General features: G+C 39.8%; 1 protein-coding gene across 4 annotated transcripts in view; it reads right to left on the bottom strand.

Moving 5' to 3' along the window:
* Positions 1 to 26318, bottom strand: part of pam (peptidylglycine alpha-amidating monooxygenase) — a 56884-nt gene that overhangs the window by 1692 nt on the left and 28874 nt on the right. For 3 of the 4 annotated variants that reach the window (XM_077585541.1, XM_077585542.1, XM_077585544.1), the window contains 13 exons: positions 24686 to 24879; positions 24077 to 24139; positions 19407 to 19679; positions 18178 to 18307; positions 7917 to 8033; positions 7680 to 7752; positions 6600 to 6810; positions 5896 to 6099; positions 5284 to 5408; positions 3687 to 3783; positions 3526 to 3576; positions 2793 to 3032; positions 2501 to 2560 (listed from right to left, as the gene is read on the bottom strand). In XM_077585541.1, coding sequence (XP_077441667.1) covers positions 2501 to 2560; positions 2793 to 3032; positions 3526 to 3576; positions 3687 to 3783; positions 5284 to 5408; positions 5896 to 6099; positions 6600 to 6810; positions 7680 to 7752; positions 7917 to 8033; positions 18178 to 18307; positions 19407 to 19679; positions 24077 to 24139; positions 24686 to 24879 — 1838 coding nt within the window. The remainder of the gene's footprint in view (positions 1 to 2500; positions 2561 to 2792; positions 3033 to 3525; positions 3577 to 3686; positions 3784 to 5283; positions 5409 to 5895; positions 6100 to 6599; positions 6811 to 7679; positions 7753 to 7916; positions 8034 to 18177; positions 18308 to 19406; positions 19680 to 24076; positions 24140 to 24685; positions 24880 to 26318) is intronic. The other variant, XM_077585543.1, reaches the window with a different exon arrangement.

Here is a 26318-nt window from a genome sequence, read left to right as displayed (position 1 = left end):
AGCATATCTAGATCTAGATAGATAGATAGAGCCCATGTGAGGACAAGCGGTTAAGAAAATAGATAGATAGATAGATAGATAGATAGATAGGGATAGATACAGTAGCTATATATATATATATATATAGGCGGCTGTCAGGTTAATTGAGCACTCCACATTGTCCATAGGTGTAATTGTCGCCTGATGCGATTTAAAAAAGAAAACATTATTAAAAAATTTGGAGCGTCAGGCGATTAAAAATTTTAATCGTAATTAATCGCATGACTTCATGAAACAACTCACGATTAATCACAAATTGTATATCTGTTCTAAATGTACAATAAAAAAAATTCTAGGTTTTCATACTCTTATTAACAAAAGTGGAAAAAAATGTTTAACTAATAGAAATAGTTAAAATGAATATTTGACATCTATAACCGTCAATGGCAGTGAATGAGTTAAAAAGTAAGGTACTGTTGTGTCAGTTTTAAATTAAAAAGTGAAATGCTTGCACAACAGGAAACTGTGATGATGGTAGTTGTATAAAATGCTTGTGTCACTAGGACAGGGAAATAATCTTTACTTTTGAAGTACTATAGGACTATATCAAATTTTGTGGTTCATATTTCTTTCGCCATGAAAGAAGAAATGCTTAAAACCTTGTACATGCTCCCAAAAATCCCCCCAAAACTTCACATGTATGTTAATAGTCACGGCCTGAAGCTATCTCTATGACATTATTCGGTTACAAATATAGTATAAATATAATCACGTGCCACGGCGGGTATCTGGGGCCATATGCAAGTGCAACTACTATTATTATTGCCCGACTAGCACGCACGTTAAATTCAACTTGTGTGGCTAAGCACGCTTGTTATGCGAACTACTCAGTACAGTATATATGATTTAGAAAGCACTGATACTTATAATTTGGACCAATCAAGTAGCACAAACCACTCCAGCAAAACGTTTTAATTTCCAACAGGTTTCTTTATGTTTTTTGTTAATGCCATGATTGGGCAAAGTTCAGAAATGCTTGCGGGCTGCAGAAGTTAAGGGTAAAAACATGTCTCATAAAGGCAGTCTACTTCATCAGCTTTACACTTTGTATGTGGTTCATTTCAAAAAGTTTTAAGCTTTTTTATTTATTTATTATTATTTGTTTTATTTAAAAAATGTTGAACTTTTATCAACATGGGTTTTTCTTGTTTAAAAGACTTATTTTATTGTAAGTGTACATGAAAAATTTGACTGTTTTATAAAAATAAAAAAAAGATAATGAAATGTTTGTGTAGGTGAACATACAATAAGGCTTTGAACTATTTTTGCTCCGACTTTATTATTTTGATATTTTGGAATTGGGTTGTTGACAAGGATATCTTGACTGCTCATCATATAGTGCGACTAGTAATAGCAATAGTTATATTTAATTTGGAATAATGTGTCAAAATCTGTTGCTGAAATATTAATCTCTGGTGCAGTTTTTAACAAAAATGTATTTTATTTTATTATGTATGTATTATTATTATTTGTATCCAATTTAAAGGGCAAGTCTACCCCCAAAAATGTCTTGACAATAATATGTTCTATGCAGCCCCAATAGTCTAAATATGGTATTTTGGTTAATATTGCGTTAATAGAATATGAGTTAAGCAGCAAAATCCAGCTGTTTTTATCAATATCAGAAGGCGGACATTTTGCCACTCATGAAAATGACATCACAGTTGCTCAGGTCTCAGGTAACAACCAATCAGAGCTCAGCTTCAGAAAACAGGTGAACTGTGATTGGTCGTTGTCTAAGGCCTGAGCAACTATGATGTCATCTTCAGTCGACAGTGTTGGCAAAATGGAAGCCCCCTGAGATGGATTAAAATGGCTGGATTTTGCTGCATAGCTCAAATTCCCCAATGTAATATTAATCAGAATGTCATGTTTATACTAGTGAGGTCACATATTATTGTCAAAGAATGTTTAAGGTTGACTTCCTCTTTAAAGAAAAAACAAGCTTGTGAAGTACATCTGAGAGGGGGATTGTGACATTATAGAACAGAGTAAGTTTCTTACAGAAACCGAACGAAATATAAATGTGTCACTTCAAATTTCACAGAACATGTAAAATACAAGGTGAATGAATACGTTGGGGAAATAAATTTTAGGGTAAAACATAGTTGCACCACATTACATTTAAGGCCAATTCATGAACTTTAAAAAAACAACAACACTAAAATCACAATCTTCAGGCGCTCACATACATTTCTGCATTAAAAAAACAGTCAGAATCTTTGAACAATTGCACTAGATAAGCAAATTTTTTTAAATTTTAGAATCGATTGAGATGGCAGCAATAAACACCAATTTTACTCATCAATAACTCTACTAGTTATCATGCTCATCTAAAAACAGATATTCGTATATTTTGAAGTATTATTATTATATTTTAGTTAATTTTTGTCCATTTCAATGTGGGTGGTGCCCTTTATGCCCTCTATTGACAAGCCGATTCTCATAAGAAATGACTTACCACTGATTTTTCCCAAAATCCCTCCAACAGTACTGGGCTCAGTCTTCACTTCATACTGGTCTGTCGAGAGTCAAACGTTAAGAGTAAGTGAAAGAAACCACCTAGCAAAGCAGGTTGTGTCTACCAACTGGCAAGTGTAATTCAATGTTAGTGATGAAGCGCGGCCGACATAAGTGAAAAATCCAATCTATACTTTTGCTGTATTAATGGCCTTCAGAGTAACTTTTCTTTAAAGAAAAAGACCAAACATGTTACAAAACTGTCCTTTAGCTTATCTGTTAACCATACTTACTGTTTTTTCTCCAGCAGATGTAGACTCCTATGGCAATGACGAGCAGAAGAGGCATAAGCAAAAGCACAGTGACAACCACTGGTAGGAGACCTTGCTCTTTGTTTGGATTAGCAACAGTCTTTTTTTTCTCATTTTCTTGTGGCTTCAGGTGTTGAGCTAAATACGGCTTGTGTTGAACTGCTGCAGTCTTTGACATGTTCTGCTCTGGTGTCACCTTGGTTTGGATAAATGCCTCAATTTCTACACAGAAAGAAATGAAAGTAAGGAAGAAGTGCAGTTCATATCTTTTTTGGTTATTTTGTATGTCTGTGGTGCCATCCATACTTAAGCGAATTACAAAATATCAGAAAGACAACTTCAAGTTAACACAAGACAAAGTTTGCAAATTATGTTTTTTATTTACTATTGAAAACAATTGCAAACTTATATGGCCCTATGTGAAAAAGTAATTGGCCTCAATAAATCCAATTAAAAAATAGTTTTAAGTGCTGCTTTTAATGTGCGATAAAGTTGGTCGAATTAAACTTTCTCTTTGTTAGCACTTTATCCGGGTGCAGCTGCGTAAAAGTGCTTGAGCGGAGTATGCTTACACTATATCATTGATTTTAGATGCAGGTGCCAATTTTTGTTGATCTATCACACAAAATCACAATACAATAATGTGACAAGATGTGGAAAACCTCAAGAGGTGTGAATACTTTTACAATTGAATTATAAGTATTTGCAAACTTACCTTCAAGTTCTTGAACTTCAATGCCAGCCTTTTTGACTGAGCGATGTGCCTCTGGAATAGGAAACAAAAGTAACAACGATAACAAAAAATGTGAAATCTAAAGAGAGCTTTAAAAAAAGATTGAGGAAAAAAAGTAGAGTAGTGGTAAAAGTAGAACTTACTCTCGACTGTAAACTTGAAAACAGTTTTGGTGATCGCATCCCCCACAAAGATGCTACCGTTTTTCGTTACAGCAATGTCGTGAGGCATTATAAACTCCTGAAAATAAATTTAAAGTGAATCAAAATACATCAAACTACGTAAAGGAGGGTTAGCAAAGTCGAATTTTACATTGCAGCATTCGACTTTAAGTTGCTAGATCAATGTGTTTGTCATTGCTATTTTGGACATTTTGAGGTTTTTCTATTTGGTTTGGAGAGATTGAGCCCTGCACTCTTCCTCATTATGAATTTAAAGTTGCATACAGTACCTCCGAAATTGAATGCACCCAAAAATTGTACAATGGAGAGTCACCCAATTTTTGTAAAAAATATAAGAAATTAATTTTAAATATATAAAAACATGTGCAGCTGCCCCATCCAGCTTGCGTCTGCTGCTGACTGAACCTTGATTTAGGGCTGGGGAAAAAAGTCGACCACAAAAATTGGTTGACACAAAAAAATGCATGCATTGAAGCTATTTTAATAATTTTTAAAAAACATATTTGCGGCACCCGGAAGTTGCCGGGACCAATATTTCGTGATTCCACACGGACACTTATTGCTGAATATTTTGATCAAATTGGATTTTTCACATGTTGGACTATGAAGTGATTTTCCAGAAAAGTACAATAAGTAAGTGATTCGAGTTTATTCAGGGCTAATTCTAATCGCGATTGGTAATCGTTTAGCATAGGCTAATTTTGTTGGTGCATATGTGTGCAGAAGATAAGGAACAAAAGTATTTATAGCCACTAAATTCAAATCACGTTCAACCTTTGTGGACTTAAAAAAAAAATATATATATATATATTTTATTTTATTTTGGGTGGGGGGATGGGGGGAGATTAGTTGATTAATCGATGGAATAATCGATAGGAGACTCGAGTTTAAGAAGTTGTTAGTGACAGCACTACCTTGATTACTCATTACCGTGTAATTTAACTTGTGCTGTCAAAGTTAAAGTGTTAACTGATTAATTAATCACAAAAAATATTGCATTAATCATGAATTAACACAGAATAATCGCACTATTAATTTTGACCATAGATGAAGATGATCCTTTATCGTGACAGCGGATGGCTACGTTTAAGGTAGCACAGGTTGTGTTTGAGCAATAAACATAATTACATGCATTAAAGTAATGCCTTTAATAAATGTTTGCGTATTACATTTAGAATATTTGTTCATGTCAAAATATTGGGGTCATTTTTTTAAAATTTTAAATTATACAAGTAATTAACTGATTAGAAAAAGAGGAGAATGAGCGCGTGCAGTGGATCAAAATTTTCCACCGCATTGACTTTTATGTATTGTTTTTCCTTTCAGATTCACCCTGCGTGCAGAATTGCACACTCTACCAACTCGTTTATGGATGTATGTTTGACTACACAGTATAACTTTTGCTTGAGTGACTAATGATCTTTGAGCACAAAGAATATCAAGCAGCATTATGGCTAGGTGACAGTGAATGAGGCTATTGATATCAATTATTGCATTTCTAAAAAGGCACTGCATTTGGCACCTTAACTGTAATAATAAATCCAGAAAGTGTGTTTACCCTTTTCTTTGGGCTGAAGGTATCCACAATGTCCTTGGTTGCATAATTTATTGCAAAGCCAATTGGAGGAAGGGAGTTTCTATACATAGATTTTCCATTGACTGCAAAGATTATGCCATCTTCACCTGCAAACAAGCACATAATAATCTGTGAAAAACCCACGCTATAGCGAAGTACAACCTACGATGAAGGCCGTATTATATGAATTTTGGACCCAAATACAAATCCGCGATAAGTGAACCAGAAAGTAGCGAGGGACCACTGTAATGCTCTCTATTATTTTTTCATACAAGCAGAATGAATGGAAAATGACTTGCCCATGCGTGTCCCAATACATCCATCCATTGTCTTAACCGCATATGTAAAAAAATCGAATGTGTCTACTCTCACTTTTGTATTTGGAATATGGGTATGAAGACTAGATTTAGATTAGTGTACACGACATGAAAACCAGTGAATCAACTATGGTTGAAAAACAAGCAATTGCGAAGCTGATAGAATGGAAAAATCTACCAACCAAAACAACCATTTGGAATGTCCTGGTCCTGAAGAGTCAACGCAGAAAGACAAATATAAGAAAGCTAAGCTCGCTGGAAAGCTCCGTCAACTCACCTCCAGCCGGACTGAAGGTGATGGCGTAGACACTTTCGCCAAACTCTTCTTTTTTGATTTCCTTAACGAACTCTCCAGTTTGAGCTATAAAGCACTGGATGCGCCCATTTTCCCGGTCAGCTACACACACTTCCTTTCTCGCAGGCAGAAATGCAAGGCTATGTGGGATCCGGAATGGTATACGCCTTCTCCGGTCTGATGAGCCTAGATGACAGGATTTTCCAATAATTATCATCAAATCACTTACCTTTATCTAGCTCCAATTCACAATCAAGATACTGTACATTAGGATCAGGTCTAGAACCACACCCTTTATGGAATAAAGAAAACCAACTGAACTAAAAAATTAAGTTAGCCATATGGCAACGGAGGCAAGGAAAAACTCCCACAAGGAGGTGGATTGAGGTGGCCAATTCACAATCGGAAATCACTATCTTCAGTCACACTGACTTAATGCACATTGGTTTTCTTTAATGTATAAAGGAGTGCTCCTTATGTAAAGTGTCATGGTATAATTTAAGATAGTTAAATGAAACTGACATAGAATCAGATCAGGTCGCTCTTGATTGAGCTTATATAGGCTGTTAGTACAATACTTTCTTACAACTTGAATCCAGAATGCTTTGGATAGAACATAATTTTTGCTTTTCAGATCCTTGAAGTAACTACTTTTTGCTGTGATACTGTAGCGTTCATGTTCTTACCAGCTCCCCACTCAGAAAGGTATTTGCCCTCAGCAGAGAATTGCAGTATCCTTGCATTGCAGTAGCCATCAGACACGAAAATGTTCCCAGTTTCAAAATCTACTGCAACGTCAGTGGGCTGACAAAAATGGTTATGGTCACTTCCTGGAGTAAAAGCCTCTCCTAGAGACAACAAGGTTCGGTCACCACCATCACTGCTCACTTTTAAAACCTGAGTGCAAAGAATGTAAGTGAGAACATTTTATCAATTTTTTTTCTATTCAACTTTAAAAATAACATAAAACACCAAAACAAAGCTGAGTCAAAAGCCAGACAAAAAAAGGTGTTTTAAGTGTTTGAAAATGCACAAGGAGGGGGCTTGTCTAACATTTAGACATATTTGTGAACAATATTTGATTGAAATGGCCTTTTGTGTATGCAGATAGTTTTAGATCTTTAGGTCTAGCGCACAAAAAATGTGAGCAAAAACAAGAGCGTTGCATTTATATTTCTGTTCAGCGTAGATCTGTCATTCGCATAGCAGTGAAAGAAAATACTTTAAGACGGGGGGAAAAATTTTGTCAAAACGAGACAAAAGGCTTAAATCGAGAAAACACCATCCTCTGAAAACTTCAAGGAAACAGCTTCAAAGGCATTTAATGTGTTTGAAACGACAGCCCTAACTGTAACAACCTTGTTAATGAAAAACTGCAGGAATCTATTGCACGTTTCAGGGGAAGAGTCTGTGCAAATAGGCTCAGGAGGGTTAAACACAAAGCCAATAGTTTTAAATAGACGGTTAGCCTGAAAAAGTGTTGAAATGTTTCCTTTTGGCCTCTTTACAGTAATGTGCTCTGGTGATTTTCTAATCTTTTGTTGTTGTCAAGACTAAATTACTATAGATTCTTAGATTAGTAGTGTTCGCAATGATAGTAACTTACATAAAATGCACATTAGATTACAGAATGATTGCTTACTACTTAGTGCTTACAGAAAAATATAAGTTTAAATGAAAAGCAGTTAATAAAGTACAAATATCTAAAATTATCACAAGCTGGTTAATAAAAAAAAAGGTTAGGTAACAGGGTAAATTGCTCTTACCTGATGAAGAGCCACATCAGTTACCCAGTAGTTATTGTCCTTGTCCATTGTTATTCCATGAGGTAAATAAAATCTGCAACATTAGGAAAATCATTTGACCTTTAAAAAGTACAAAAAAACAATCCAATTATGAAAAAAAAAAGAAGGGTTTAAAGAGGGGTTTTTTTTCCTAACAGCTTCTACTTGACCCTAAACACAATTTTGCTAAATATTGCATTATGTCACAGTACGACTTACAAATTTCTCCCAGAAGCTTTGAGGATGTTGCCGTTGTCCGCTTTAACAACCAAAATAGCGGACTGTTGAATAGGGCCAAGGAACCTGTGCTGATACACAGCCTGGCTGTCAAAAGAACTGAAAATATGAAGAGGGTAAAGCATCAGTTTCAAACATTCCTTCACAAAGACAATATTTTGACTCCAATATATCAAAAGCTCTGACATAATTTGGGCAATAAACATTTATTGTTCTATCATCACAAAAAACAAAACCAATATTGACTAGTAGAGCAGAATTATATTTGGGGTTCCCTTCCTGGATGCTCATCTTTCCTTTGAGACCCACATCAGTCATCTTAAAAAGTCAATTTTCCCTTTCCCTACCACAAGAAACTGGTCCATGGCTTTATCTTCTCAAGGCTGGACCATTTCAACTACCCAGATAGCAAGACAACATTGAATAAATGTTGATTTTCCATCCAAATCATCAATATGGTTGACATCGAAATTTCCGACAATAAACAATCACTGTTACAAATACCGATGACAGCTGACAGTAACATTGAAACATTCTATGGTATGTCAGTTGATGGTTGGGTTAACATTGTTTTTTAGTTGATGGACTAATGCTGACAAATAGTTGATTTATGATTGAATGGGAAATATGATTGAGAAGTCTTTGAATTATGGATAAATGGAGGTTATGGTTGAAAAAAATTGGAGACAAATGTCCGATTCTGAGAGTCCCATTTTCTTCATCATATATTGAGTAATGTATGTTCTGTGAATAATTTTATATTGGATAAGTTGTAAATTAGTGTGTTTAAATGCGTTTTCACAAACTTGAATCCAAAAGTCAGATTCCGGTGCTATAGACAAGTCTGTCTCCCATTTCGAGATGGGTAAAGACATTTTATCAGTATATAAAAGTAACTTATATATTTTTGAAAGTTTTTTTGTTGTTGTCGGAGAAAGCTTGTTAATATCTTTAGCTAAAACAGGCGGTTGGAGCGTACCCCGAAGTGTTGGAATTTTTTTCTTTATCATATTTTTAACTTGTAGATAATGTAAAAAAATTCCGTTTTTTATTTTGTATTTTTGGAGCAAGGATGTATATGATATAAACATATTATCTGAGAAGACATGGTGGAGATGTGTAATTCCTTTCTGCTCCCACACACCTAAATATAACGGTTGGTTGTTAAGTTGAAAGTCGGAGTTATGCCATAGGGGAGAAAGCCCACAGGGCTCCACTTGGGCTTTTGTAATTTCTTGTGCCTTCCACCAGGCAGTCAGGGTGGCGGAAATCATTGGGTTTTTAAAACAATTATGTCACTTAATCGATGTTGTAATAAAGAGTAAATCTAGAAGTCTGAGGTTATTACAATCCTTCTGTTCTAGTTCCAGCCAACAGTTAGTATTTCTGTTGGGTTGTGCCCATAGAATGATATATTGTAGCTGGTTAGCTATATAGTAGTACATAAAATTTGGTGCCTCTAGACCACCTCAGGATCCATATTCAAGGTAAGCCTGTTGCTCTTCTTCAGGGTCTTTAACTCATTCACTCGCAGCCATTTTCACAGAAGCAATCCCCTTTACTGGCTGTTTTACTGGATTTTGACTGCTTTTGCAAGGCCCACAGAATATTGTGTAGCATATTGTGTTCTATTGCTATAAAAAAATGGAACCTACCAAAAGAAAGATTAGAGTCTCTTCTTTCACCAGGAAAAAATATATATTTGTATCTGTTTCCGTTTTGCAGCAATTAGCATTAGAATATAGCTAAGTTTCATCATTATTCACAAATCTATTTAGAATTGTGAGTAAATTAGCTTTTTTTCAACATGGCCCTGTTTGATCTCTTTTGCTCTGGTGCTACCTGCTGGCCGTTTGTGTAATAACTACCATTGCTTCAACCGTTCTTTGCAGTTGAGAGGCTGCATTAAAGCCTTCTGTATGCTCTAGCATAAATAAAAAAAATCATAAAAAACTTATATTTGGGACACTTAAAACATTTAATTACATTGGGAGCAAATGAGTTAACAGCAATCTTACAGTAGAATTAATCACATTTGTCATTATTAGGGCCCAAGCGGCGACCTTGGGGCAATCGAGAACGAGAGACAATTTGCACCCTCATTATGGAAAAGAAAGTGGTGGGAACCTGGTGCGGTAACATTGAAACACCTGCGTTGGGTGTGTAACTATATATACGGTAATACGGTATACCGAGGTGTCCAAAAATGGCAACTGTGTTACTAATCAAGACCGTTATTTAAATTAAAAAAAAATTCAGCCTGCAGCGTATAATGACCTATTATGATATTAAACAAAATTCTTTGATAACATGACAATTTTAATTGTTTTCAAATTACTAATACTATAACAATGAATATTACTATAACAGTTTTAAATTATTGCGTGGCTCAGACAGAGCGAGGCAAAATGGCCAGTCAGCATAGCTCGGTTAAGCGGTCCCTTAAAAAGAAAAAAAAAGTAACTGCTACAATTTGGCAGCAAATGTCGATGAGCGTGTATGCAAAATCTGCATGAGGACTCTAACGGTGCAAGATGGAATATACTTCGTATCTCCGGACTCATCTGAGGAACGATATCCCCCCTCACTGCTGCAAAGAGATAAGTTTGTCGGCGCGCCACAAAGCGCTTTTATTTATACAAGAAAAATCAGTAAGTGATTTTGTTTTCGTCCATGGACACACATCAACCCGAGACCGCCGCACGCGGGTGAGTGTATCTGTGCGTGCTCTTAGGGTGGGGGTGGAGGCTGCGTGCTTATTTTGTGTGTAGCGTAAATGTCGAATGTGCGCCCACAGCGGGGTCCATTAAAAGAGTCTAGTAAACCGAGAAACAGTTTATGTTAGTATAGTATAGTAGTTTGTGTGCGTCCACGGCGAACAATGTATTCTATGTAATGCTACCTGAGCTTGGCTCCGCGGTGTAAAACGAGCGCATGCACATCAGCTACACACTTCAGCTAAAGACGTGCTGTCATGGAGTGACACACATTGAATTGCGCTTCGTCACACAAATGATTGTTACAAATGTAACCGGAGCACACAGTGAACAGATCTGTGGCCATTAACTTCTAGACAGATTGGCTGTTGTAAGCGCAAGATAAGTCTTTGTCACACCGCGGTGAGGGTGTCTTGTCATTTCCTGTTTTATGTTGAAAAGTCTGACTCCTCTCATTTCAGGTCACTTGCCCTTCCTCGTGTGGTGTCTGTGTCAACCCTGATCCCTGATTGTGTCCACCTGTGCCCCATTACCCTCATGTGTTAAATAGTCTGCGTTCCCCCTGTCTTGTGCCGAAGTGTTTTCGTTTGAGCCACTGAAGCCTGCCATAGACCACAGCCTTGTTACCTTTTTGCCTTGTTGCCTTTATTGCCCTGTCTCGTGAGAGAACCTTTGTTTGTAATTGTTGTATAGCTTAGTTTTGTTTAGTCATAGAGTGATTTTGTTTTTGAATGTAGTTTGAACTTCCTCCCTTTTGGAGTGCTTTCAGTTAATTTTTGAATAGCCTTTATTTTCTCCCTTTCCACAAAGAGCTTTTGTTTTGTTAATTAAAAGCTGCTTAACCCTCCACCGCTTCCTCTGCGTCTGAGTCCAAAACAGCCTCGTTGTGTCAGAACACTTCGGCCAGCATGGACCCAGCAGAGCGAGAGCAATTGATCGCAGCTTTGCGGGCCCAGGAGGCCCGTCTACGCCGGCAAGAGGAGTTTCAGGCCGCCATGGCAACGCAAATGACCGAGCTTTCAGCTCAGATTCCGGGCTCTCGAAGTCGCACCCATAGCCCTCCGTCCGAGCCAGAGACTCAAGCTACTTTGCCGATCCCATCCGTGCCATATACCGGATCGGGGATCAAGCTAGCCTCTCCTGAGCGATTCTCTGGAGAGCCAGGACAATGCAAAGCCTTTTTAACAGACTGTGACATTCATTTTGAGTACTCCCCCCAGGCTTTTCCCACAGATCGTTCACGGGTGGCTTTCATGATTTCCCACCTGACTGGGAGAGCCAGAGCCTGGGCCACGGCAGAGTGGGCCCGCAGTTCCCCACTCTGCAGCTCCGTCTCGGAATTCCGAGCTGCTCTTCAGGGAGTATTTGACCCAACCTGTTCCGACCGGGAAAAGGCCCGACAGCTGAGCAGCCTGATCCAAGGGAGGGACTCAGTGAGTAACTATGCCATACGCTTCCGCACTCTTGCGGCAGAGAGTGGCTGGAACACCACGGCGCTCTACGACGTTTTCCTCAAAGGACTGGCAACGTCCATCCAAGAGCTTCTCATCGCAGTCGATCTTCCACCGGATTTGGACTCTCTCATCGCCCTGGCCATACGGACGGATCATCGGCTGCAGGAGGTGACGCAGAGCTGCGATCGCCGGGCCAGGACAATGGAGGGCTCTCCGCGCTTCCCAACATCAGGTGTGTCAGCTCCTCTCGGATCCCTGTCAGTGCAGCGCCAACCAGCTCCCGCGCAACCAGAGGAGGAGCCCATGCAACTGGGCAGAGCGCAGATCTCGCTGGAGGAGAGACGGCGTCGACAGCAGGAGGGGCTGTGTTTCTACTGCGGGAACCGAGATCACCTCGTGGTCGCCTGCCCAGCCAAAAGGACCCAAATGGTGAGTCAAGTCACGACTCCAGCGGTGGTTCCACGAAAACTCACATCAGTGAGGATCAATCATCACACCACACGAACAGACCTCTATGCCCTGATAGATTCTGGAGCTGACGAGAGCCTAATTGACTGGGGGCTGGTGAGACATTTAGGAGCCAAGACTGAGCCGCTAATCAAGCCCATTAAGGCTAGGGCACTAAATGGAAGTGAATTATTCATTATTACGCACATCACAGAACCCATTCAGCTCCAAGTCGGCAAACATAAGGAGCACCTAGTTTTTCAGTCTCCTTCACGGACCCTGGTCCTAGGGCACCCCTGGTTGTGTAAACACAATCCCCATGTCGACTGGGTAACTGGCGAAGTTCTGGGATGGGGAAAGAATTGTGTGAGCCATGGGATTGGTTCACCAAATCGAGAAGTAGACATCAACACGGTTGATCACATTTCTGTCAAATCCTTCACAGACGCAGAATACCCGAATTTGAGCATCGTTCCTCCATGCTACCATCACTTCCAGGAGATCTTCAGCAAGACCAAGGCCATGTCACTCCCACCCCATCGTGCCTATGACTGTGCCATAGAGCTGATTCCTGGTTCCACCATTGCCAAGGGACGCCTATATTCTGTTTCAGGACCAGAGAAGGCGGCCCTTAGGGATTACATCGAAACTTCCCTGAAGGTCGGGCTGATTCGTCCTTCCTCATCACCAGCGGGAGCAGGTTTCTTTTTTGTGGGGAAGAAGGATGGTTCCTTACGGCCATGTATAGACTATAGCCTCCTTAATGACATTACGATAAAGAACCGCTACCCTCTTCCTCTCATGTCCTCCGTCTTTGAAAATCTCCAACAAGCCACGATCTTTACTAAGTTGGACTTGCGCAATGCCTACCACCTCATTAGGATCCGAGAGGGGGATGAGTGGAAGACAGGGTTCAATACACCTAGTGGCCATTATGAATACCTGGTCATGCCTTTCGGACTCACTAACGCTCCTGCGGTTTTCCAGGCCAAGATCAATGACGTTTTGAGAGATTTTCTGGACCAGTTTGTGTATGTTTATTTAGACGACATACTGGTATACTCGTCAGATCTAGCCACTCATCAGATCCATGTTTCCAAGGTTCTTCAAAGACTACTGGAGCACAAACTGTATGTCAAGGCCGAGAAATGCGTCTTTCATGCTGCAACTGTCTCTTTTCTGGGTTTTGTCATAGCCCCGGGAAGAGTTCAGATGGACCCGGCTAAAACTAGGGCCGTGACGGAGTGGCCCACTCCTGTTAGCCGCAAGAAGGTTCAGCAATTCCTCGGGTTCGCAAACTTCTACAGACGCTTCATCAGAGGGTTCAGCGCAATAGCTGCCCCTCTGCATGCCCTCACCTCCTCTCTGGTGAAGTTCAGTTGGCCACCGGCGGCTGAAGCCGCTTTTCAAGCACTCAAGAAACGATTTGTCACAGCTCCGATCCTCATAGTACCAGATCCACAGCGGCAATTCATGGTGGAAGTGGATGCGTCCAATGAGGGGATCGGAGCTGTCCTGTCTCAACGTGCAGAGAAGGATGGAAAGATGCACCCCTGCGCATTCTTATCACGACGACTATCCAAGGCCGAGCGGAACTATGACGTTGGGGACAAAGAGCTTCTGGCTGTCAAGCTTGCTCTGGAAGAGTGGAGGCACTGGCTTGAGGGGGCAAAGCACCCATTTGTGGTCTGGACCGATCACAAGAACCTGGAATACATCCGCAAAGCCAAGAGACTCAACTCACGCCAGCGCCAGGCCAGATGGAGACTGTTCTTCAACCGTTTTTCCTTCTCTCTCACTTACAGGCCGGGGTCTTGAAACGTCAAACCCGACGCCCTGTCCCGTCTCTACGACCCCGAGCCTGTAACTAAGGAACCAAAGACCATCCTTTCGCCAGACTGTGTGATTGGAGCCGTGACATGGCAAATCGAGAGGGAAGTGAAACAAGCCAACGGTGAGGCAACCCCACCAAAAGGATGCCCGGCGAATAGACTATTTGTTCCAGAGCAGCTGCGCCCACAGGTGATCCATTGGGGTCACACCTCGCTTCTATCCTGTCATCCGGGAGTCCGGCGGACAATTTACGCCATCTCCCGGCGTTTCTGGTGGCCTTCCATGGAGCCGGAGGTCCGGGAGTACATCGAGGCCTGCTCGGTATGTGCTCGAAACAAGACATCCACCAGATCACGCATGGGTCTGCTACAGCCTCTTCCCATTCCTTCCAGACCATGGGCAGAAATTTCCCTGGATTTTGTCACGGGACTTCCTCTCTCCAAAGGAAAAAACACCGTTCTCACAGTAGTCGACCGTTTTTCAAAGATGGTCCGATTTTTAGCCTTGTCAAAGCTTCCCTCAGCCAAGGAAACGGCTAAGGTCATGATTAAACACGTTTTTCGAGTTTACGGATTCCCTAGAGACATTGTGTCGGATCGGGGGCCCCAGTTTGTGTCACGCTTTTGGAAGGAGTTTTGCCGCCTAATCGGCGCCAAAGCCAGCCTAACCTCAGGGTACCACCCTGAGGCTTACGGTCAGTCGGAACGTCTCAACCAGCAGCTGGAAACCGGTTTACGGTGCCTTGTCTCTCAGAACCCTGCATCGTGGAGCAAACACCTGGTCTGGGTTGAGTTTGCCCATAACTCCCTGCCCACCTCTGCCACTGGACTCACCCCCTTCAAATGCGTTTTTGGATACGATCCTCCTTTTTTTGCTAACCTAGAGTCTGAGGCCTCGGTTCCTTCAGCCCATGCCTTGGTCCGTCGTTGCCATCGCGTCTGGGCAGCCGCTCGGCAGGTTCTGGAGCGCCAGAGGGACATAGGCAAGCGAGCAGCGGATCGGAAGAGGAGACCGGCTCCAGTATACCAGCCGGGGAACAAAGTGTGGCTGTCAGCCAAACATCTTCACTTAAAGGTGCCATGCCAAAAGTTGGCGCCTCGGTTTGTGGGCCCATACCCCATCTCAAAGGTGATCAACCCGGCCGCGGTCCGTCTTCGCCTGCCTCGGTCCCTGCGTGTTCACCCAACGTTCCACGTAAGCCAAGTCAAGCCAGTCAGGGAGAGTTCTCTGGTTCCGGCTCCTACGCCCCCGCCGCCTCCTGTGATTGTGGATGGGGGGCCCGTCTACAAAGTAAAGCGATTGCTGGCCGTCCGCAAGCGGGGCCGGGGCAGGCAGTTCTTGGTGGACTGGGAGGGGTATGGGCCCGAGGAGAGACAATTGATACCTTCCCGCTTCATCATGGATGACTCTCTAATTAAAGACTTTTTTAGGGGTCATCCTGACCGGCCTGGGCCGTCAGGAGTCGGCCCTAGGGGGAGGGGTACTGTCACACCGCGGTGAGGGTGTCTTGTCATTTCCTGTTATGTTGAAAAGTCTGACTCCTCTCGTTTCAGGTCACTTGCCCTTCTTCGTGTGGTGTCTGTGTCAACCCTGATCCCTGATTGTGTCCACCTGTGCCCCATTACCCTCATGTGTTAAATAGTCTGCGTTCCCCCTGTCTTGTGCCGAAGTGTTTTCGTTTGAGCCACTGAAGCCTGCCATAGACCACAGCCTTGTTACCTTTTTGCCTTTATTGCCCTGTCTCGTGAGAGAACCTTTGTTTGTAATTGTTGTATAGCTTAGTTTTGTTTAGTCACAGAGTGATTTTGTTTTTTAATGTAGTTTGAACTTCCTCCCTTTTGGAGCGCTTTCAGTTAATTTTTGAATAGCCTTTATTTTCTCCCTTTCCACAAAGAGCTTTTGTTTTGTTAATTAAAAGCTGCTTAACCCTCCACCGCTTCCTCTGCGTCTGAGTCCAAAACAGCCTCGTTGTGTCAGTCTTAAAAAAAAAAAAAAAAAAAAATCTAAAATTAGCAACGGTATTACGTATACCCCGGTGAAAATGTGGAGACGGTAAAACAATGTCAAATTTAAATACCGCCCAACCCTAATATAGACATACACACACGCACAATATATATATATATATATACACAGTATAACTTTTGAAACCGGGCTCCAGAGTGGAAAGATTTCAATATGCACCCTGTCTGGACAACTTTTTTTTTTTTCTCTATTTGACAAATTGAAATCAAAAGCCAAACATGGCAAACATTATGCAAACAACCATCATCACAGTACACAACAATAGTAAAGGAAAAAAAAAAACAATAAAATAAAAAAATATGCCAGGGGTCTTAAACTAAGAAATATTAAAAACACCAAAATGAGAAGACAAATTTAAGGTCTTGATAGCCTACTTATTTTTGGAAGTAGAGGTGGACTGTAAATATACATTAATCTCTTTAAAAAACAGGGAAAAAAAGGTTTTGACTTTACACATTTACAATTATGAATATAAGACTTAGCAAGATAAATTAAAAGATTAATGTCCGTCTGGACACCTTATGCACAATACTCCTCCAGCGATGACGTAATGGTCGCAGTTTGATGACGACGCATTGTCGCAGATTGATGCCGTATGCGCCAATTCTCGCGTGTCTGCGTGCAAACCGTCAGTCTGTCAACAACAATGATGGATAGACGTGTCGTAGTCGTTTTGCGCAGCCTCCTTAGCTTGCTTATGCAGCAAAATATTTTGCTTCTTTATTCCCACGTTCAACAAGTGGTGTTGTACTTGAATCACCCGCCATTGTCACTTCTCCTGTGTTCGTCATTTTCATGTTGTTTTGATACATGCAAAGCCATGTTTGTTCTGTGGATTGCAATAAAGTAATAAAAAATAATAAAAAATGTCCGTCTTCTTCGCTGATTCTTCTTCTACGCTTTCCGTTAACTCCCTGTGGCTGCGCTACAGCGCCACTCCAGACTTGGCAGATACATTACAACCGTTAAACATCCTCAGTGTCTTTTGGACACACGCATCTTAAAATACTTCTGTGTGTACGAGAATTGTTTGAGGAACAAAGCCGTCTTTGCTTCCGTTTGGACGGGGCCCTAGTTTATTGCTTAGTTTATCATTTTATTACTGCCTTGTTGCCCTGCATTTTGGGTCCATGCACCTTCCCTCAACCACATTCCGCAAACACTAGCCAAATTTTTATTTGTCAGCCTCGCTGTTCATACTGTCTGTAAATAAAGCAGGACCGCTAAATGTAGGCATATTTGAAGCATTAATAGTGCCATGGTTGAAAATGAAGGAAAACATAACATTGATTCAAAACGTTGTTCCAATATTAATAATAAACAAAATGACGTGTAGATTTTGTAAGGATTTCAACGTTGGAACAATATTAATAGAGGGTGCAAAAGTGACGAATAATCAACGTTGGGTGTCAATGTTGACTCAACGTTGTTCAAATATTAATAATAATAGAAAACGTGGATATTGAACACGTTCATGATTTAGGCTCGATTTTGACTCAATTATTGGGAAAAATCCAGTCTTAACATAGCTCACACATAAAGATAATCTTATTAGACATAAGATTGTTGGGCGTTTGACATCCTTGGTCGGGTAAAGGCTAAATTGTGTGTACCTGGCTTTAGTTACTTTTAAAATAAAGTAAGTAATTTCATTTCAGTGCATCCTTAATATTTATAATAGGTCTTTCAAAAAATACCATCAACCTCATAATTCAGTTCTACCAGCAAATATTTGTCATGCAGGAATTTTTTATTAATTTTACTTACTCTGGTCCCCAGTGGTGGTCACCTCTGTGGAAAATGACCAGATTGGAATCTGAGTCAATGGCAAGTCCTGACACCTGACCCAGCTGAAGAGAATTCTGTGGCCATATTGGGTCTTGCTCCAGATGGACATCTAAAGAAATAGTTAACCATTTATTGACACAAGACGTCAGCTGGATGGCAGGACATGAAGAAGAAGAAAAAGACACTGACAAGTAATATTACTAATAATGTCCAAAACCAAACCTCGTAATAATAATACTAAATGCAGTTGTCCCTATGCTGGGTTTTTCTCAAGGTACTGAAGGTATTATTTGATTACTATATTAAGTGTAATCTTTGCGTGTTCAAAAATAATTGAAAAATGAGATCTGATGAAGAAGCCTTCTTTATAAAGAATTTATTTTAAGAGCTCTTAAAGACACTTGAGTAAATGCTTACATTCCAAAGGTGATGTTAAGCCTCGAGTGTGTCAATATGAAAACACACAGTCGTTTTATAGATGAAAAAAGCATACTCCTCCTCTGAGGCTGGACAAAGGGTTAGTAATTATAATAGACAGACAAGTGATTTACTGACATGTTTACTCCATTTCCCCGTCCAAAGCCGGAAATATATGATTAGACAGGTAATGCCATGCGACCTAGACTCCCTCAGACCCACAGTGTTATCTTCCATGAGAACTTGACTCCCATGTACATTCCTATCTCACCAGCTGGAAGGGAGTGAAAAGTTCCAATACATTTCACAACAACATTATCACAGTGTTATTCATTACAATACACAGTTATATTCCAATATATGTTTATAAGTAAATTCATAAACAGTAAAAATATAAATTGAAAATGTTAAATGTCTTCAGTACCCTCATAGCATGCTTCTTAGGTAACTTTATAAGACTCTAAATTGTGCATAGATGTAAATGCGAGTGTGAATGGTTGTTTGTCTCAGTATCATTACAATACATTCTATTATGATCCAGGCAGAGGAAAGAATAGATGGTAAAAAAAAAATCACAGTGGAAATGAGGAAGGTAATGAACTGTGATGGGCAACATCACTGATAGAAGACAATTTTGATGTATAGCACAAAATACAATAGATGCTATAGTGAGAATGACTTACAGTAATGGTCAGCTCAAACGAATGCATTTCACTTAAAGGGCAAGGGGTTTGTTATGAATACCACAGAAGGTACGGCTGATGATATGACTTCCTACACCCTACACCCACCTTGTCTTTGAGACAGCTGCTTGCTTTTTGTCAACTTGGGCACGGCCTCAAACTGATGGAATTTGTGAACTCTGTCCCTCATCAAAACAGGGTGCCTGTTGGTTTGGAGGGCTAGTGAAGCACCGGGAGAGCCCAAGTTTTTCTTTTGTATTAATCTATGAATCTGAGCCACCAGCTCAGGCTGGACTCTCTGTATCTTAGGGTTGTACTTATGAATGTGTACTACATCCTTGTTTTGGCCTAGCAGCTTGGACATTAGAGAATAGAGGTCACCTGCATAAACAGAGAGGAAAGGGAAGGAGAAAAATATAAAAGGATAAGAAAAGTGGAAGCGTTGACATACAGTAGAGCAGAGGTGGGCATCGAGGGCCGGAGTCCTGCAGGTTTTGCATGTTGCCCTTCTCCAACACAGCAGATATATGATCAGCTCATCAGCAAGCTCTGCATAAGTCTGATAACGATCCTGTTGATTGGAATCAGCTTGTGCTGGAAGTGAGAAACCTCCAAAACCTGTAGGACTCCGGCCCTCGACAACCGAGATTGCCCACCACTGCAGTAGAGGCTTGTTTAGCGAGGCATAGAGGTGGAGATGTTAGTCAGCATACATACACAGCTGCTCAAAAAGTTGAAAACCCTGCAGGTATGGTCAGATTTTTGTATAAAATATTAAAACAACCTTATTAAATATTTAGTCAAACCCCAATCTACAATGCTGACATTGAAAACAATGGACTTAAACAAAAAGAATAATAATATTGTAATTTATTATTGAGCAAAAGTTGTTGATTTCATGGGTGCAAAAGTATGTGAACCTCTAACTTAATCAGACATTGCACCTCCTTTTGCATGAGAACTTCATCCAAATACCTTCTTTAGTGACTTATCAGTCTTTCACATCTACTTTGAGGGATTTTTGCCACTCTTCCTTGCAAAATTCAGCCAATTGAGAGGTTGGATGGGCGTCTAGCATAAACTGCCAGCTTCAGGTTCCGCTACAGTATTTTGAAAGAATTTAAGTTGGTATCTTAACTGGGCACATACAGAACATGAATCTTGTTGTCCTTCAGACATTCCTTGGTTGTATTGCTGGAATGCTTTGGATTATTGTCATGTTGCATGATCAATCTTCTACCAGGCTGTAACTAACAAAGAACGGCTTCAGGTTATGATCCATTATTGTCAGGGTTCCATTTAAATCTTCCTCAAATGATGCAAATCCGTGAGACAGGAATCAAGGACCACACCCAAGTTTGTCTTTCTACAGAAAGGAGGAAGTGGATGCTCTCAGCACCAAAAGACTTCCTGCCTCCACCTCTTTGCGCTGCACATTTATTCAAAAATTTAGAAGGCGGAACAAAAGGCGGTACTAAACTCACAATGATAAAAACATGCATCTGGTGTGTGTGTGTGTGTAGCATTTAAATTGCAGCAAATAGTAAAGTGCTCATTCATGTGATAACTTATACAATTTTTCCAAAAATTATTTCACAATATTCCTCTGAATTCATGATTCCCTGGACTATGTGGAGTTGTCCAGGTCCTGAGGATGAAAAGCCAGCCCAGAACTTAACATTCTCACCACCCTGCTTTACCGAAGGGAGAAGGTTCTTTAGCTGGTATCCAGTGTTGACTTTTCACCAAACATGACTGTTTTAGTTGTGACCAAACAGTTAAATTTTGGACTCATCTGTCCACAGAAGGGACTTCCAAAAAGTTTCAGTGTTGTCCAGGTACTTGATGGCAAAGTTGAGATGGGCAGCTTTGATCTTTTTTGTGAGCAGAGGCTTCTACCTAGCAAGCCTTCCATGAAAGCCTTGTCGATTGGCTTTTCTTCTGATTGTTGAAGCATGCACATGTGTCCCAGATGTAGCAAAAGAGGTCTGCAAATCCCTCGATGTGATGCACAGGTTGGCTGTCACCTGAATTATCATTTGTCTTGTGGTTCTTGCTGATATTTTAGAAGGTCGTCCACTTCTAGGCTGGATTGTAGTAATTTTCAGTGTTCTCTAGTTGCACATGATCTGCTTCACAGTGGAATGATGAAGCTCAATTTTTTAGATGACTTTATAGCTTTCCCCAGACAGATGTGCTGTCACTACCCACTTCCTGAGGTCCCCTGAGATTTGTCTCTGTTTTAGTCATTGATGCACAATTTCTTCGCTAAACTTCTCCTTTATTTGGACCATTTCAGTGGTTAGTTTAGCTGCCAATTTGTCCTACTTGACTGCTTGTTTTAAGCAATGCAGCTCAAGGTTCATTTACTTTTGCACCAAATTGAAACATCCAAATTACTCAAGAGGTTCCCAAACTTTTGAGCAGCACTGTGTGTGTTTGTTTGTGTGTGTGTTTGCCTGTGTGTAATCAGAAAAGATTGCATTGTTCACCATGGCAAATATTGTAACTAGTCAGCGCAGTGCATATAAGTGCAGTGTTGCAGCAGTTAAAAGTACTCCATCACAGACTATTCCTACTATACAGATTTTACACATCCTATACTATTTACCTAGGTATGAGACCAGAGTAGATTAAGTGGCCCACACAACAGTTTTTAAATAAAAATTGAGCCACCTTGAAACAAAGCAAACACCAATGAAGTTTAATGAATAAAACTGAATACAATGATTTACAAATTGTGTTCAACTTATATTTAATTGAATACACTACAAAGGCAAGATATTTTAATGTTCAAACTGATAAACTTTATTGTTTTTAGCAAATAATCATTAACATGGAACACATTTCAAAAAAGCTGGGACAGGTGGCAAAAAAAAAGTTGAGGAATGCTCATCAAACACCTGTTTGGAACTTCCCACAGTTGAACAGGCTAATTGGGAACAGGTGGGTGCCATGATTGGGTATAAAAGGAACTTCCCTGAATTGCTTATTCATTCACATGCAAAGATGGGGTGAGGTTTGCCTCTTTGTGAACAAGTGCATGAGGAAATAGGCGAACAGTTTAAGCACAATGTTCCTTAACGTACAATTGCAAGGAAATCAGGGATTCATCTACAGTCCATAAAAAAAAAAAAAATCAACAGAAGGTTCAGATAATTTGGAGAAATCACTGCATGTAAGAGGCAAGACCAAAAACCAACATTGAATGCTAACCTTCGACCCCTCACTGCAATGTCACTGTGTAAGGGATATCACCACATGGGCTCAGCAACACTTCAGAAAACCAATGTCAGAAAATATAGTTCAGCCCTACAACTTGATACTCTACTATGCAAAGCAAAAGCCATATATCAACAACACCCAGAAACACCGCTGGTTGGCTTCTCTGGGCCAGAACTCATCTAAGATGGACTGATGCAAAGTGGAAAAACGTTCTGTGGTCTGACGAGTCCACATTTTAAATTGTTTTTGGAAATTGTGGACGTCTCATCCACCGGGCCAAAGGGGAAAAGAACCACCCGGAATGTTATGGACAGAAAGTTCAAAAGGCAGCATCTGTGATGGTATGGGGCATGGGTAATTTACACATCTGTGAAGCCACCATTGATGCTGAAAGGTACATACAGGTTTTGGAGAAATATATGCTGCCACTTAAGCAAAATATTTTTCATGGACACCCCTTCTTGTTTCAGCAAGACAATGCCAAACCACATTCTGCACGTGTTATAACAATGCGGCTTTGTAGTAAAAGAGTGGTACTAGACTGTCCTGCCTGCAGTCCAGACCCGTCTCCCATTGAAAGTGTGTGACGCCTTATGAAGCGTATGACAACGGAGACCGGACTGCTGAATAGCTGAAGACGTACATCAAGCAAGAATGGGAAAGAATTCCACCTACAAAGCTTTAACAATTATTGAAGTGTTAAGCATGACCCTGTCCCAGCATTTTTGGAACCTGTTGCAGCCATAAAATTCTGAGTTAATGATTATTTGTTAAAAACAATAATGCTTATCAGTCTGACCATTATATTATTATATTATACATCTTATCTTTGTAGTGTATTCAATTAAATATAGGTGGGAAATGATTTGCAAATCATGGTATTAATGTAATGATTAAATAAAAAGTCTTAAATTAGACCCCCCCCCCCCAAACAGTATGAAAATCAAACAATCAATCAATCAATGAAAACTGTGCTTATAAAGCATTTTTTCCTACAGAGATTGCAAATCTGCTTTACAGATTAAAATTATTCCCACCCAGGCCCCACAATACTCACTCCAAAGATTACACGCACACCCACACACGTTAAACTTAAAACTTGTTCATATGACATGGCTGAATCACTAGGTCGCCCTAATATACATTATTGCTCCCACATATACATCAAAAGACAACTTTTCTAAAATGGAGGCCACACTGACATACAACACGTTAATGTGCTCGTATCTCCTGCTAATGACAATACGCCTCCAGCAAAGTGGACATTTGTGTCCACCCCAGTGGAGGCAAATGACTGGCTTGGTGGAGAAATTGTTTTATGGTACATAGCCACAATGTCGAACAATACAATGTACTTTTTTTCTTTAGACAGAAATTGTAAATTTCTAAAAGAATGAGCAACTCCTATGTCAGGTTTCAGACACAGGATTTAATAGAATGTGGGATTATAGGCATTTTATTACTTCCATTACATTTGACAAGTGTTTTGCCTCACAGCTCATGATGTAAGTTTGCATATATATTGTTTCAACCTTGTTTAGTTATTTTCTTACCCTGATCGAAAGGCTGCTGCTCTTCACTGGTTGTACCTGGCATTGATGTGCTATCTTGGTGACCTTTAAGGAGAGTTGGTGAGAATAATAAGGTTACTAAACTTATGTATTATTTCGAAGAACTGTATGGACAATACGGGTAAGTCACATGCAGTGCCTCGGGAAAGTATTCAGTGTTTGTTGTTACAGCCATCTTCCAAAATGAAATAAAAAAAAATCTTCAATGTTGTACACACAACAACTCACGATAGCATAAAAAAACTGTATTAAAAATAAAACAAGAAATCACATGAACAGTAATAAGTATTAACATCCTTTGCTCAACACTTTTAAAAATCTTTTTGAATATGAAACCACATTAAGAGGGCCGCACTTAACTTTGGGCAGTTTCACCCATTTATAGAATTTTGAGTGAGTGAGTGAGTGAGTGAGTGAGTGTGAGAGTGAGAGTGAGAGTGAGAGTGAGAGTGAGAGAGAGAGAGAGAGAGAGAACAAAAAAAAAACATTTTGGAATAAGGTGTAACTTTAAATGTGGAAAAGGTGAAGAAGCACTAATCACATTTTGCCCCATATTCACTGATTATAGTAACGGTAAAATGTACACTATACCTGTTGAATGTCCCATATGCATCATGGAGTTCATGTTTTCGGGACTGACATCTATGGGAATACTAGCTTCAAGTGGAATGTGCTGAAACAATTTGGCAGAGCCCTGCTTCATGCAGTTCATATAAGGAATGGCATGTTTGCTGTCCATGTAGTACATAATATAGAAGTTGCACATTTCATCATCAGAGGAACCCCTGCAGTAGAAATTAAAGTAAGAACAAAAGCATTTACTATAAATATACTTATGCATTTTAGAGGTGTGCGATAGGAACACTTTTTTTTTAAATCCCAATTACAGGTAAATTTTCATTCCAATATCGATATAGTATTATTTTTCTTTAAAATTGCATGAAGTGAAATTAAATGAAATTAATGAAAAAATAAATCCCAATCAGCGCCTGCATGTTGCTCGGTGGGGGGAAGAAAAAAAAAAAAGCAGCATTCTCTCAGTATCAGTTAGACAGATGGACATGATATTTCTGCTAAATCTCATGCAACAACCTCTTTATGTCTTGATACTGATAAATGTATGAACACATTGTCCGTTCACTTAAAAAAACAAAACTGTCTGTATGTAAAAGTAAAAATATGGTGTGATGACAATGTGTATATGAAGATTTCTCTTTCACAATAAACGGTCAAAATGCTACCCCAAAAAATATTTCCTGCTTACTGATGAAAAGTTAGAATGTCCTTATCATTTTATACATTAGGCACAATGATCCATTATACTGAATACATGAAGATATTGCCCCACCTTGAACTGTTTTTAAAGAGGAAGTCAACCCCCAAATTTTCTTTCCACTAATATTTTGTATGGGCCCTCACTAGTCTAAACACAGCATTCTCATTAATATTGAGTTTGGATTTTGCTGCTTTATTTATATTCCACAAACATTTTTATCCATGACGGGGGGCGGCCATTTTGTCATTTGCTGTCGACTTAAAATGGCATCACAGATGCTCAGGGCTCAGGTAATGACCAATCATGGCTCATTCAATCCAATTCAATACATTTATTTAATTCATTTAAAAAAAGACAATGAAAAGCAATATTAAAATTGAAAGTAAAGCAAATGAATGAAAGGGGACAGAAAGAAGTAAAAGTTGTTTGGTCTTCCCCGATAAACTAAAAAAAACTAAAAACAAACCGAGCAGCCAAGACGCTTTCAGTGTTACAACAAGATAATTTAATCGTATGACCTTTTGCTATATATATATTTTTGCAGTAATTGTGCTTTTATGCTTTAAAAAAAAAAAAAAAAAAAAAACAGATTGAGAAGATTTTGTTTTACAATCCAGATTGTTCCACAGACGGACACCTTGAGTTGAAATACATTGTTCTTTTTGCTTTGTTCTATATTTAGTTTTGGAAAAAATGCCTGTTCCTCTTAATTTGTACTCTCTTTCCCGTTTTATGAATTTAGTTTGTATATTAACAGGTAAAATTTCATGATGGCCTTTGTACAATATTTTAAGGCGGTTAAATTCCATCAATTCATTCAATTTTAACGTTTTTAGTTGTATAAATAATGGGTTAGAGTGGTCTCTGTATCCACAACCGTAAACAACACGAATAGCACATTTCTATAAAAAAAAAGAAGATGGATTCAGTGTAGGTTTTGGCTGCACA

The sequence above is a fragment of the Vanacampus margaritifer genome, chromosome 14 (genome assembly GCF_051991255.1).
Source record: "Vanacampus margaritifer isolate UIUO_Vmar chromosome 14, RoL_Vmar_1.0, whole genome shotgun sequence".
NCBI classification, from domain to species: domain Eukaryota; kingdom Metazoa; phylum Chordata; class Actinopteri; order Syngnathiformes; family Syngnathidae; genus Vanacampus; species Vanacampus margaritifer.
Note: the sequence above shows the minus strand (reverse complement) of the source record. Positions and strands in the feature narration are given on the sequence as shown.